The sequence below is a fragment of the Cervus elaphus genome, chromosome 20, assembly GCF_910594005.1.
Source record: "Cervus elaphus chromosome 20, mCerEla1.1, whole genome shotgun sequence".
Classification (NCBI taxonomy): domain Eukaryota; kingdom Metazoa; phylum Chordata; class Mammalia; order Artiodactyla; family Cervidae; genus Cervus; species Cervus elaphus.
The window spans coordinates 102913613-102929095 of record NC_057834.1 but is presented as its reverse complement, the minus strand read 5'-3'; the positions used below and the strand labels follow the sequence as shown (position 1 = coordinate 102929095).

Genomic DNA, 15483 nt, shown 5'->3' with positions numbered 1-15483 from the left:
ATGAATGTCAATAAAAATGTTAAAATTTAAAAAGAACTGAACTGTCAAAAAGTATATGAGATAATTGGGAGAATTTGAGCAAAGATGTCCACTTAAGGATTAAGGAATTAATGTTAATTTTGAGAGAGATTTTTTTGCAGAGATCATAGCAGAGGTGGGAGTGGGGTATAATACTATACCTTTTTTAAAGTTTATCTTTTTGAAATAATTACTGGAGTATTTATGGATGATATGGATGATGTTTGAGATTTGCTTCAAATAATCTACTACAGGGGATACTGAAGTATGCATGGGAGCATATATGAAACAATATTAGCCTTGTGTTGATAAGGCTAATAAGCCTTATTAGCAGTAAGCAGTGCATTCTCTATAATCAAAATTCTCCAAAATCAAAAGGCAAAAAAGCAATCAGTATTTGGTAACTGTAGTGAAAAAAGGAATCTATAAAATAATCATTAATGAATTAAGAAAAAAAAACATTAGGAGAAAGACTGACAGAGAATTTTACTATGGGTGAATCAGGCTGGTAACACTTGAAACCAAGACCACTTTGTACTTGTGCAGGTAATGCAACAGGAAATATACAGACTACCTATGAGGCATTCTTAGCAAAAATATGAACCAGAATCTAATCAAGCCTCTAGCTTTAATGATGTTTTATATGAAATATGAAGAAATGTGAATTGTGAAATAGAGAAATGTGAATAGAGAAATCACATTTCTAAAGAACACAAGAAAACAATAAAATCTAGAATGTGAAATACACTTATGGAAAAAATATTTCAGTTTTTTCCAAAAGATAAATTATAAGAAAAAGAGTGAGATTTTAAAAGATTTTAAAAGACTTGGTGCAAAAAAAAGACATGATATATAAAGACCATTACATGTGGAAATCTTGCTTGGATCCTGATTTTAACAAGCCAACTATAAAAGGACATTTAGAAACAACCATAGAAATGTGAATACGGACTGGGTGAAAGATATTATTAAGGAGTTACTTCTTATTTTATAAGTTATGATAGTGGCACTAGAGTTATGAAAGAAGTCATTATCTGTTAAAAATGCACACTGAAGAATATTCTAATGAAATAACATGTGTGAGATTTGTAAAATTCCAGGGAAAAAAAATACATATATAGAGATAGATGAAGCAAAATTAGCAAAATGTTAGTAATTTTGGAAAATGGGTGATGGTTACACGGTACTTCATTGTATTATTGTCTCTACTTTAGTGTATGTTCAAAAATTTCCAAAATAAAAAGGTAAGGAAAAAAGCAGGGCAAGAGGAGGGAAGGAGAAGAGAAAGGAGCAGACATGAGCCAGACCAATGAGTGAGCCTACAGAATGTGAGCTGTCATATTTTCTAAAGCCCTGAAATCCAATGTTCTTTCTAATTTCAGGAGTCAGGAAAAGTCTTGTCTCAGAGAGATGAGATAATGGGAATAATCAGACTTAGGAGTATCCTACTAATGGTAACAGAGTAATTTCGACTGGGATATGCATGTCCAAATCAGCAAACTTCCCCTAAACCTGCACTGCCATTCCTTCTGGCAGAATGCCTATTAAGTTGGCCTTGGTAGGAAGTATGCTCCTTCCCTTCCCATCTGCAGCATCTGCTCTCCAGTTCCTTCTCTAAGGTAGCCTGAAAGAGATTAGGTCAAGCTAACTAGGTATATGACCAGGTTACAGCTATCCCTACAAATTCATCTGAACTGCCACTGGTAGTTTATTTGTAAAGAATGATTTTCAAACTATTTGTAATAAATTCAACTTTGTCTTTGAAAATTCATCTAAAAACAGTGTTTGAAAGGTAAAAACTTGAGCAACCCCAATACTGTAGGTAATGAAAAATCAAAACCTTTATTACTCCTCACTACCCTCAACAATTTGGGAGGACTAGCAAATAGTGGTACTTGTAGTATATACACTATATATGAAATGGAAGATCACAAGGGATGAGCCATACCTCTCTTTCTCCTATTAGGGGACTCATAAGGAAAATCACTTTTGCAGACTTGTCCTAACATCATGGAGCATTATCCTCATGAAGGTCCGTAGCCACATTGGGAACACTGGGATTTGCTAGTTCCAAACATCTCTGGGAGAGGAAACACTAAATGTTTAAGATGAACAGACTACACTTCAACGAACTAGCATTTAAGAGCCATCTCCTTTCCTTCAACACCACAGTTGTCTTCTTTCAGCATCATGCCGGTAAGGCAAAATGACCACAAAGTTACTACAAGTTCCTCTGTAGCTTCAAAGCAATTGTAAGTAAGGTTTTAAATGTCTGATTTTCTTTTGCATGGGCTACGGCAGCCTGAAAGGAATCAGTGGCATACAGGTAGATTCTTGGGAACCAGGCTGCTTCAGGGCTAAATTATTACTGGAAAAGATAGATGCATAAATATAGCTAAGGAGAGAAGCCTAGATGTAGCACCAGAGCAAAAGTTGTCAGATCTAAGATAGAGGTGCAAATAAATGATGAAGCAAAAGTACAAAAGCTGAAAATATCAGAAATAATAATAAATATTAGAAATAGGTGAGAAAATAGAAATGTTGACGGCCCTGGCTAGGATTTAAGGAACCTGCATTTAGCAGTTGGTGGCCATGTGGTACTGTCAACTGGTTTAAAGGTACAGAACTGGGCCAAACATAACAATGTATTTTTCTAATACAGGATATTCACTGTTTCACTGGTTACCTTGAAACATCCTAATCTGGAGAAAAACTATATAGAAAGCTATCCATGACAACTGTACTTTATGAAAAAGATGAATTCCTAAATGGTCATTCTCTTTCATTCAAATTGTGTTACCACCTCCCAAAGAACAGTCTTGGGGCAGAGAAGAACTGTATTTCATTTCAAGCTGGACTACTCATCTACCAAAATACCATTCTGACCAAAGAAACAGATGCAAAATTACAGTCACAGCTGCATTCTGTACAGAACAAGTTGGATAATGGTGTTTTAAATTGCTAATTACACTGCTAATGATTTTTTTAGTGGCATTGCAGTCTTTTGCCACCTTTGTTTAAATTTTTTAGAAAAGCATCTAGGAAGTTTTAAAAATGGTAAATTGTTAAATACCAGTGAGTCTTCTGAAGAGAAATTCCATATAAAACCCATTTCTTGAAATGGCATTCTCATATGGGATCTCATATAGGAGCCTATTTATTGACTAGCTATTTATTTTAATTTACTTTCTCATTTATTTGCATTTAAGATTACTAAGGCCATAAGTATCCTAGTATTAGTGTTTGTATCTAGATCCACTGTTGGTATGAAAAGATAATAAACAGATAATAAACTACCGTATGTCATGATATGCTGGTATTGGGAATGTGCTATGGCAAGATTTATAAACTGTAACAGCAACAGTACAATTTTATTCTTACTGTGACAACCATGGTGAAAGTTATTACAGTGCTAGTATTTTATGTTTAACCATGTCAGCGAGGTGAGGGGGTAGTTACCTTTTTGAAATAAAAATGTTAATGTTTTATTTCAATTTAGCAGATTATAGAATGTACATTAAAGCACCGTCTACTGTTCCATCTTTATTTATCTGCATTTAAGTTGCAAAGTATTTTTTTTTACTAAATTATTTCATTAAGGCTTCTAAATAATTTGTCCCTTAAATAAAAATCTCAAGCCTGCAAGGAATTTCCATATATTACAAATTTTACATGTAGAAAATGGTGTGCCAATAACAATTATGTCACAGGAGTTTTTGATACTTCTTACATTTAGTATAAGAGAAAATTAGCTGTAAAAACAATAAAAATACAATCTTATTATGTTATTATACAACTACAAACTCACAAGTAAATACTTACATTTGCTTTTAACAGACCATCCAATTTCAGTGATCTTCTAACACTGCAAACAAAATATTTAAAGACATCTTAGATTTAATATGCTTCAAGTAAGCCAAGTATTTAAGAGTAATCTGTATAAACAAAGATTCCATTTTAAGTTACTTTCACCAACTAAACTAGAAAACCTATGAAGAAAGCAATCTTCACAATGAGGAAATTGGTTTTTTAATAGCATATATCAAGATGAAATCATAATTAAATATTTAAATGGATTTTTATATATGAGTTGTATATATATATGCACTATCATACAATTCAAAAATTAAAGTTATATAATAAAATACTCTTAGTAAAAAATTAATATCTTTGTGTTTTAAAATATCACTAATGAAAAATTATAGATAAGAGCAAAATCATTTACATACCTTCAATGGAGATGTTGAAAGCATTTTATTTGCAAAAATAATATACTAGATATTAAAATAAAGGTATGAGCAAGGTGAAAAAGTTTTACACATTATTCTAGCTTTAAACATGATTCAGTGCAACCAGACTATGACTTAACTGAGTAACAGATGCTCTATGTCTTTATAAGTCCCCAATCCATAAGAAACTACTTTTTTGTCTCCTTCACTATACTGATTCAGGAAGATGCCAAGCTCTCTCTGTGCAAAATCTGTTCTGCTAAACTGGATGCCCAGCTGTTGGTGACAAAGCTTAGAAAGGAAAGCTGAATATTTATAATACTTTATTTCGTACAGCTGTCTTCTAAAGAGCAGTCATCAACATTTTATTGAAAGCAGATTAAATGCTCAAAGGAGGAAAAAGGTCAATATAAATTAAAACTAGTTTTCTCAGTGACAAATGCAGCATTAAAAGTATCTTATTAATCTCTGAGAAAAAGAAATTAAATTACTTAAAATATTAGAGAATTTGAGCAGAAAGGAAAAAAATTATTATAGCTTGTATTACAGAAAACAAAACAAAATTTATAGATCCTAGAAAATGACTAGGCATAAATAACTGGCTACTGAATTTCAAACACGTGACAGGAGCAAGAATAGAAGAAATAGACAATTTATAAAATTTACCCAGCAATAAATGTTAAATACAAAAGTTCATCTAGAATAGTTCATTTAATTTTCCTATTATATCTACATCAGCCTAATATATAACATTATTTCTTAAGATTAACTAAATTGGTTTAAAGAATTACTCATATCTTTTAGAAGTCCACTTGAAATCAATTTAATGTGAATTCTCAATGAAGCAAGAGAACAGAGGTACAAACAAATAAAAATGGCACTTAATTCAAAAAAGCACACATATTTAGTTTTGGAATATATATTACCCTATTCAGGTGTGTGAGACGTTTTTGTATATATAGAACTTCAAAGTGAAAGTGAAAATGAAAGTTGCTCAGTCATGTCCAACTCTTTGAGATCCCATGGACTATACAGTCTGTGGAATTCTCCAGGCCAGAATACTGGAGTGGGTAGCCTTTCCCTTCTCTAGGGGATCTTCCCAACCCAGGGATCGAACCCAGATCCCTGGCATTGCAGGCAGATTCTTTACTAACTGAGCCACAAGGGAAGCCCATAAAACCTCAAAAGTAGAAATCAAAAACTAAAAGTACACAGTACACAGTTTGTTTTTACATCCTGTTAAGATGCAATACGACTTTTCAGAAGTAAACAAACCCCACCCTGACATTAACTGCTCAAAATACTATATTGCTTTATGAGTGATGGCTAATTCTTAGAAAACTAAATGCTTCTATTTAAAACATTTCTAGTTAAGTCTGAGGTTGATCTAAGAAGCCCAAGGAGATATATGATAGTAAATATGAAAGTGATCTGAGTTAGACTGTTACCTTCCCCTCTCTTCAATGAGAATCTAAAAACATGGTTTATTGTGGGTAATGTGGTCTTCAGACAATTCAGGCATCTAATGACCAAAAGCTGGTAATATTTACAAAAATCATAAAGACATTCACCAGACAAGGCTAGGAGGGACCTAAGAGACTACTTGGTTCATCCAACAGGGAAGACTTGGTGTGATTTGCCCCCTGTAACACAATCTCAGGGAAACTCAGATTTCACATCCCAATAAATCCTTGTTGAATTGAGGGGGAGGTGCTAAAGAAGAGGTAAAGAAGAGCAAACTACTAGAGGAATTTATGACCATCTATTTTTACCATTCTGTTAGAACTGGGCCCCAGTGTCAAGATACAAATTATTAAATTAAGCACCCACTAAATGCTTTTACCTTTTTGAAAAAACAACCAACAGTAGCACAAACATGTGATGATGTTAAATGGATTAGGACTGTGTTAACAGAAACAGAAAGAGATGGATGAAATGCACAAAGGACAGGCAAAACTTGATTATATGTTTATATATACAAATATTTTCTGAAAGTATTTACTCATCTGCTACCAGTATTAATTAGCAATTAAAAGTGATCTATCTCTGGTAGTTCTATAAAGTACTAAATAAGTATCTCTTGTGGTTACTACCTTGGTTTTAAAAAAATGAAAGTCACTCAGTCATGTCTGACTCTTTGTGTGTCAGGGAATGTTTAACAGGAGGATTCCTACGTGCTGTCTCTCATGAGTCCTTTGTCCCTCTTCAAGCGGAACAGCACGCTGCTCCCAGGGACTGAGGTCATTGTGTGGGGCAAGCATGAGTCTCCTTTAGTAAACATTCTCCTTAGGACAAAACAGCTTAGTCTCCTTCCCCTTTCTTGAGATAAAGATTGTCTTCTGACCTTGTGACTACTTTTAGTCCATGTTTCCTTGGTAACGTTTGCTGTACATTTGGTTTTCTGATCTCTATCATTCCCGAAAGAAGTTTCTTGTACTGCAGCCTATATATACTCATAGGAAAATCATTAAAGCACCTTTGCTCCATCAGAGCTTGGGTCCCCGGGTCTTTTTCTGTCTTTCTCTCTCTCTCTCTCCTTTTCTGGCTGACTCTCTGGAGCGTGGAGACCCGTCGTGCTCACTTTTCTGCCCGGGCTTCTAAGACCCCCTCGAGAGGGCGCCTGGTGCCTTCGTGAGCGATGCAAGTCCTGTGTCAAGGACTTTATTGGTCCTCTGCGTAAACCAAGGGACATCGGCCTCTTTCTCTCTTTCACTTTCTTATCGTCGACTCCGTACCTCCAGATTCTGGTCCATTAAGGGACCCCAACATTTGTGACCCCATGGATTATACAATCCACAGAATTCTCCAGGCCAGGATACTGCAGTGGGAAGCCTTTCCCTTCTCCAGGGGATCTTCCCAAGCCAGGGATGGAACCCAGGTCTCCCACATTGCAGGCAGATTCTTCACGAGCTGAACCACAAGGGAAGCCAAAGAATACTGGAGTGGGTAGCCTCTCCCTTCTCCACCGGACCTTCCCGATCCAGGAATCGAACCTGGTTTTATCAGGGCTTCCCTGATAGCTCAGTTGGTAAAGAATCTGCCTGCAATGCAGGAGACCCCAGTTTAATCCCTGGGTTGGGAAGATCCCCTGGAGAAGGGAAAGGCTACCCACTCCAGTATTCTGGCCTAGAGAATTCAGAACCACACAATAACAATTCACAACCATTAGGATGACCACCATCAACCTCACCCCACCTCCCAAAAAACCTCCAGAAAATAGGGGTTTGTCAGGATGCAGAACTGGAACTCTTATGCTGATAGGACTGTAAAATGGTACAGATGCTATGGAAATAGTTTGTCAGTTCCTCAAAAAATTAAACATAGAATTAACATATAATCCAGCAATCCCAATTCTGAACATATACCCAAAAGAACTGAAAGTAGGGACACATCTGTACATTCATGTTCATAACAGCATTACTGACAACAGCCAAAAGGTGAAAGAAGAGCAAGTGTCTGTGGACAGAGGAATAAGTAAAACAAATTTGGCATATACATATCTGTGTGTGTATACACACAGTCACACACACACACCCCACACACACAAGGGAATATTATTCAGCCTTAAAGGGAAAGAAATTCCACATACTACAACATGGATGAGCCTTGAAGACATTATGCTAGTGAAATAAGCCAATCAAAAAGGGACAAATACTATATAATTCCATTCAAGTGAGGTGCTTAAAGCAGTCAAATTCATAAAGATAGAAAATAGAAAGGTAGTCACCATGGGCTGGGAGGAGAGGTGAATAGGGAGTTACTGTCTGACAGAAAATTTCAGTTCTGCAAGATTAAAACAAGTTTGGGAAATGAATGATGGTAACAGCTGTACAACAATGTGAAAGTACAGCTGATCCTTGAACAACGTGAGTGTGAACTGTGAGGATCCACCTACACTTGAGTTTTATTTTTCCAACAAATACATACTGTAGTACTACACAACCACAAATGGTTGAATCCGCGCATGTGGAACAAGGGATACGCAATGCTGATTGTAAATCTGTAAGTGGACTGTAACTGGTGTCCTTAACCCCCAAATTACTCAAGGGTTACCTGTACTTAAATGCCACAGAACTACTAACTAAGTCATGTCTGACTCTTTTGTGAGTCCATGAACTGTAGCCTGCCAGGCTCCTCTGTCCATAGGACTTCCCAGGCAAGAATACTGGAGTGGGCTGACATTTCCTTCTCGAGTATATTCTCGACCCAGGGATCGAATATGTGTCTCCTGCACTGGCAGGCAGATTCTTTACCACTGAGCCTCCAGGGAAGCCTCACTATATACTAATTACATCCCACCTATTATTTCCTAATTACATCTCTCTTATGGGTAACTCTTTAAATTCTACAGGTTTTTTTTTTTTTTCATTTCCACCTTAACCCAAATCTATACCTGTGCCCACAATTTGAATGTAAGTCCAGCTTTAGGTGTACTAGGTTTAGATTCACTGGGATCAAAATTCTGTTTGCTACCAGCATTACTGCTGGTGAGAATTTAAGAAAGATAAAGATATATATTATAGTTTCATATCAACAGGTAAAGAGAATAACTGTATAGAATTAGCCATATTACTCTTTAAGACCATCGTCCACTATTTTATTTAGCTTACCACATGGTAATATCCTGATTAGGATTCTCTAACTCATCAGAGGGCTTCCCTGGTAGCTAAGTAGTAAAGAAACCGCCTTCCAATGCAGGAGACACAGATTGGATCCCTGATCCAGGAAGAGCCTGTGGAGAAGGAAACAGTAATTCATTCCAGTATTCTTGCCTGGAAAATCTCATGAACAGAGGAGCCTGGTAGGCTTCGGTCCATGAGGTCACAAAGAAATCAGACATGACTTTAACAATAACAATTCATCAGAACAGAACAAGTGCATGAGTTTTAGTATACAACATTACTAACAGCAGTTACAATATTTTTTTAAAAAGTTGTTCTAGAAAAAAATAAACTATCATTTGATTTTTAACTAAGAACCAGGAATGATACTTCAAAGATTCATGAAGCTACATGACTTAAGGTTCCCTTACAGGACTTTCTCTTTTTTAACATTAAACAAATATATTGCTTAATGGATTATTATAAGGCAACCACACTTGTAACCATCACCCAGGATGAACAAACAGAAGTTTGCCATCTGGTGAACAAACAGAAGTTTGCCATCTGTCTATGGCCATACCACTCTGAATGCGCCCAATCTCATCTGACTTCAGAAGCTAATCAGGGTCTGACCTGGTTACAACTTGGGATGGGAGACGTGTGTCATCTATGCCCCCAAACCCTTCTTTTGTCCCATCCTGTTCAGTTTTTTTTCTCCCTCATAAGTAACCACAATTGTGACTAACAGTAATCCATCATCCCTTACAGGACTTTTAAAACATTGGATTAAATATGATTTGAGTAACAGAGCTGAGGCTAAGTGTGTGTATGTGTGGGGAGGAGACAAAATTAGTAAGGCAGATAAGACTCAGGGAGCCTTGATGTAATGCCAAATTCTTCCTCTAAGGTTGGGCAAATCACATAATCACACTAAGCTTCATAAAGTTGATAACAATACTGGCCTGTAAACCAGTAAGACATTTCTGAATGGATATAAAAATATCATTTGGTATACAGTGCTTCCATTTATTCCTCTCTATAATGGAGATATCATTGCCAGCTACAACTACATGAAGAGTGTTTACAGGATTATGGAATATGCTTATGAGACCCTTAGAAATCCTTTGATTAAAGGCAATGGCCATGGACTGGAAGAATCAATATTGTCAAAATGGCTATTCTACCCAAAGCAATCTATAGATTCAATGCAATCCCTATCAAGTTACCAACGGTATTTTTCACAGAACTAGACCAAAGAATTTCACAATTTGTATGGAAATACAAAAAACCTCGAATAGCCAAAGTAATCTTGAGAAAGAAGAATGGAACTGGAGGAATCAACCTGCCTGACTTCAGACTCTACTACAAAGCCACAGTCATCAAGACAGTATGGTACTGGCACAAAGACAGAAATATAGATCAATGGAACAGAATAGAAAGCCCAGAGATAAATCCACGGACCTATGGACACCTTATCTTTGACAAAGGAGGCAAGGATATACAATGGAAAAAAGACAACCTCTTTAACAAGTGGTGCTGGGAAAACTGGTCAACCACTTGTAAAAGAATGAAACTAGAACACTTTCTAACACCATACACAAAAATAAACTCAAAATGGATTAAAGATCTAAATGGAAGACCAGAAACTATAAAACTCCTAGAGGAGAACATAGGCAAAACACTCTCCGACATAAATCACAGCAAGATCCTCTATGACCCACCTCCCAGAATATTGGAAATAAAAGCAAAACTAAACAAATGGGACCTAATGAAACTTAAAAGCTTTTGCACTACAAAGGAAACTATAAGTAAGGTGAAAAGACAGCCCTCAGATTGGGAGAAAATAATAGCAAATGAAGAAACAGACAAAGGATTAATCTCAAAAATATACAAGCAACTCCTGCAGCTCAATTCCAGAAAAATAAATGACCCAATCAAAAAATGGGCCAAAGAACTAAACAGACATTTCTCCAAAGAAGACATACAGATGGCTAACAAACACATGAAAAGATGCTCAACATCACTCATTATTAGAGAAATGCAAATCAAAACCACAATGAGGTACCATTACACGCCACTCAGGATGGCTGCTATCCAAGTCTACAAGCAATAAATGCTGGAGAGGGTGTGGAGAAAAGGGAACCCTCTTACACTGTTGGTGGGAATGCAAACTAGTACAGCCGCTATGGAAAACAGTGTGGAGATTTCTTAAAAAACTGGAAATAGAACTGCCATATGACCCAGCAATCCCACTTCTGGGCATACACACTGAGGAAACCAGATCTGAAAGAGACACGTGCACCCCAATGTTCATCGCAGCACTGTTTATAATAGCCAGGACATGGAAACAACCTAGATGCCCATCAGCAGATGAATGGATAAGGAAGCTGTGGTACATATACACCATGGAATATTACTCAGCCGTTAAAAAGAATTCATTTGAATCAGTCCTAATGAGATGGATGAAACTGGAGCCCCTTATACAGAGTGAAGTAAGCCAGAAAGATAAAGAACATTACAGCATACTAACACATATATATGGAATTTAGAAAGATGGTAATGATAACCCTATATGCAAAACGGAAAAAGAGACACAGAAATACAGAACAGACTTTTGAACTCTGTGGGAGAATGTGAGGGTGGGATATTTCAAAAGAACAGCATGTATACTATTTATGGTGAAACAGATCACCAGCCCAGGTGGGATGCATGAGACAAGTGCTCGGGCCTGGTGCACTGGGAAGACCCAGAGGAATCGGGTGGAGATGGAGGTGGGAGGGGGGATCGGGATGGGGAATACATGTAAATCTATGGCTGATTCATATCAATGTATGACAAAAAAAATAAAATAAAAAAAATAAAGGCAATGGCCAAATTCACATCCCATGTAACTCTTAAGATATAAATTAAGAAATCTAAAATGATGGATTTTTCATTCTATGTATGGGAATGAGCAAAGAAGAAATAAGAATCTTCTATCTCTTTTTTGCATTCTCCCTTTCAGTTAGGTTTATGCTCTTTTGTGTTCAATATTCACAGAAGTCATATAATGATTCACTATCACAGTATGGGTAAGTGGGACTATCACTCCAATGCACGTAGAAATATGGTTACCATGTGAAAGTAACTTAATAAATGATTAACCTTGCTATTCCTCACGATAAAACTGGCCCAAACTGTAACCAGTTATTGGGCAACATGTTTACGGTGTCAAAATCTTCTTTATCAAAAGACTGATAACGAATTGGGCTTCCCCGAATAGCTCACAGAGTAAAGAATCCGTCCGCAATGGAGGAGACACAGAAGATGCGAGTTTGATCCCTGCATTGGGAAAATCTCCTGGAGAAGAAAAATGGCAACTCGCTCCAGTATTCTTTCCTGAAAAATCCCATGGACAGAGTAGCCTGGAGGGCTACAGTCCAAAGGGTCACAGAGAGTCACATATGACTGCGTGACTAAGCACAGAACCATGTCGATTTGTATCTAAGGCAGTCGCTTATGTGGATTTGTATCTTATCAGTTCTGGAAAAATCTAAGCCATCATCTCTCCAAATACTGGTTCTCCTTGATTCTACCTTTCTGGGACTCCCTCAAGAAGACATCTTAGATTTTTCCATTCCATTTTTCATTATCTCTGAACATCTATTTCTTATCATTGATCTCTATGCTACTTTTTGGGCAATTTCTTCAGGTCAATCTTCTAGTTTACAATTCTTTCTTTAATTGCGTCTAATTTACTGTTTAACCCACCCATTAGCATTGTTAAATGTTTATTTCTATTTATTTGTTTATGGCTACACTGGGTCTTCACTGATGCTCACAGACTTTCTCTAGTTGTGGCAAGAGGGCTTCTCACTGCAGTGGCTTCTCTTGTTACAGAGCAAGTTAAAAAACAATTTGATGAGTAGTTTGAGGGGTAACTTAATTTTTATATATTTTAAAGTTAAGAACATTCTTGGCTCATCTGTACCAGGAGCCTGCAGCACAGCACACGGAGCTCAGCCTGATGGTCTACGGTGACTCCAGGGGGGTGGGATGGAGTGAGGGTTGGGGGAGGCAGGAGGGAGGTGATATATGCACACACATAGCTGAGTTACATTGCTGTACAATAGAAACCAACACAATACTGTAAAACAACTATGAGAGTGAGGTTGCTAGTCATGTCCAACTCTTTGTGACGCAATGGACTGTAGCCTGCCAGGCTCCTCCATCCACGGGATTTTCCAGGCAGAATGCTGAAGTGGGCTGCCATTTCCTTCTCCAGGGTATCTTTCCAACCCAGGGATTGAACCCAGGGTCTCCCGCACTGCAGGCAGACTAGAAAGAAGGGAATCATCTAATCCAATCAAGTCCATATAATCTAATGCTATAGACCTCAGCACTCAAAAAAGAAAAAAAATTCTAGTAACAACAGTTTTTGTTATCCTTAACCCAGACTTTAATACTTATTACATTTTGTCCCAGTTGCTTTACCATTCTCTATATAAACAAACACAAATACATACATAGACAATGCAAAATCTTTTTTATGATCTACTGAAAATGTTACAGACCCTATATACCTTTATGCAAAAATATTTGTGTTTTTCTAAGATCAAGAATATTCTCTTACATAATCACAGTACAATCATCAAAGTCAGGAAATTTCTTTGATTGAAATACAATTAATTTCAATAATTGGACAATAATTCAACAATTGAAATACATTGATTTCAGATATACAACAAAATGATTCAATGTATGTATATACTGTGAAATGATCATCATAGTAAGTCTAGTTAAAATCCATCATCACACACACTTATAACTTTTTTTCTTGTGATGAGAACTTTGAGGGCTACTCTCTTTAGTTAAGTCGCTCAGTCATGTCCAACTTGGGGACTCCATGGACTGCAGAACGCCAGGTTTCTCTGTCCATCACCAACCCCCAGAGCTTCAGTTCAGTTCAGTTCAGTTCAGTTGCTCAGTCATGTCCGACTCCTTGCAACCCCCAAGGATTGCAGGACAGCAGGCCTCCCAGACCGTCACCAACTCACGGAGTTTATTCAAACTCATATCCATTGATCCAGTGATGCCATCCAACTATCTCATCCTCTGTCGTCCCCTTCTCCTCCCGCCTTCAATCTTTCCCAGCATCAGGGTCTTTTCAAATGAGTCAGCTCTTTGCATCAGGTGGCCAAAGTACTGGAGTTTCAGCTTCAACATCAGTCCTTCCAATGAACATTCAGGACTGATCTCCTTTAGGATACTGGTTGGATCTCCTTGCAGTCCAAGGGACTCTCAAGAGTCTTTTCCAAAACCACAGGTCAAAAGCATCAATTCTTCGGCGCTCAGCTTTCTTTATATTCCAATTCTCACATCCATACATGACTACCAGAAAAACCATAGCCTCAACTAGACAGACCTTTGTTGGCAAAGTAATGTCTCTGCTTTTTTAATATGCTATTTAGGTTGGTCATAACTTTCCTTCCAAGGAGTAAGTGTCTTTTAATTTCTTGGCTGCAGTCACCATCTGCAGTGATTTTGGAGCCCAAAAAATAAAGTCTGTCACTGTTTCCCCATCTATTTGCCATGAAGTGATGGGACCAGATGCCATGATCTTAGTTTTCTGAATGTTCAGCTTTAAGCCAACTTTCTCACTCTCCTTTCACTTTCATCAAGAGGCTCTTTAGTTCTTCTTCACTTTCTGCTGTAAGGGTGGTGTCATCTGTATATCTGAGGTTATTGATATTTCTCCTGGCAAACTTGATTCCAGCTTGTGCTTCATCCAGCCCAGCGTTTCTCATGATGTACTCTGCATATAAGTTAAATAAGTAGGGTGACAATACACAGCCTTGACGTATTCCTTTTCTACTTGGAACCAGTCTGTTGTTCCATGTCCAGTTCTAACTGTTGCTTCCTGACCTGCATAGATTTCTCAAGAGGCAGGTCAGGTGGTCTGGTATTCCCATCACTTTCAGAATTTTCCAGAGTTTACTGTGATCCACACACTCAAAGGCTTAACTTTTTCACTCTCCTCTTTCACTTTCATCAAGGCTCTTTAGTTCTTCACTTTCTGCTGTAAGGATGGTGTCATCTGCATATTTGAGGTTATTGTTATTTCTCCCAGCATTCTTGATTCCAGCTTGTGCTTCATCCAGCCTGGCAGTTTACATGATGTATTCTGCATATAAGTTAAATAAGCAGGGTGACAATATGCAGCCTTGACATACTCCTTTCCCAACTTGGTACCAGTCTGTTGTTCCATATCTGTTCCTAACTGTTGCTTCTTGACCGGCATACAGATTTCTCAGGAGGCAGGTAAGGTGGTCTGGTATTCCCATCTCTTGAAGAATTTTCCACAGTCTGTTGTGATCCACACAGTCAAAGGCTTTGGTGTAGTCAATAAAACAGAAGTAGATGTTTTTCTGGAACTCTCCTGCTTTTTTGATGATCCAACGGATGCTAGCAATCTGATCTCCAGCTCCTCTGCCTTTTCTAAATCCAGCTTGAACATCTGGAAATTGTTGGTTCACATAGCCAGGTTGAAGCCCGGCTTGGAGAATTTTGAGCATTACTTTGCTAGCATGTGAGATAAGTGCAATTGTGTGGTGTTTGAACATTTTTTGATATTGCCTTTCTTTGGGACTGGAATG

General features: G+C 37.4%; 1 protein-coding gene across 4 annotated transcripts in view; it reads right to left on the bottom strand.

The window, feature by feature from the left end:
• LOC122678376 (integrin subunit beta 3 binding protein) overlaps positions 1-15483 on the bottom strand; it is a 90792-nt gene that overhangs the window by 63191 nt on the left and 12118 nt on the right. For 3 of the 4 annotated variants that reach the window (XR_006336072.1, XM_043879045.1, XM_043879046.1), the window contains exon 2: positions 3841-3883. Coding sequence is in view for 3 of the 4 variants with exons in the window: in XM_043879045.1 (XP_043734980.1) it covers positions 3841-3883 (43 nt within the window). In the remaining variant the exon portion in view is untranslated. Of the gene's footprint in view, positions 1-3840; positions 3884-8857; positions 8980-15483 lie in introns of all 4 variants that reach the window. The other variant, XM_043879048.1, reaches the window with a different exon arrangement.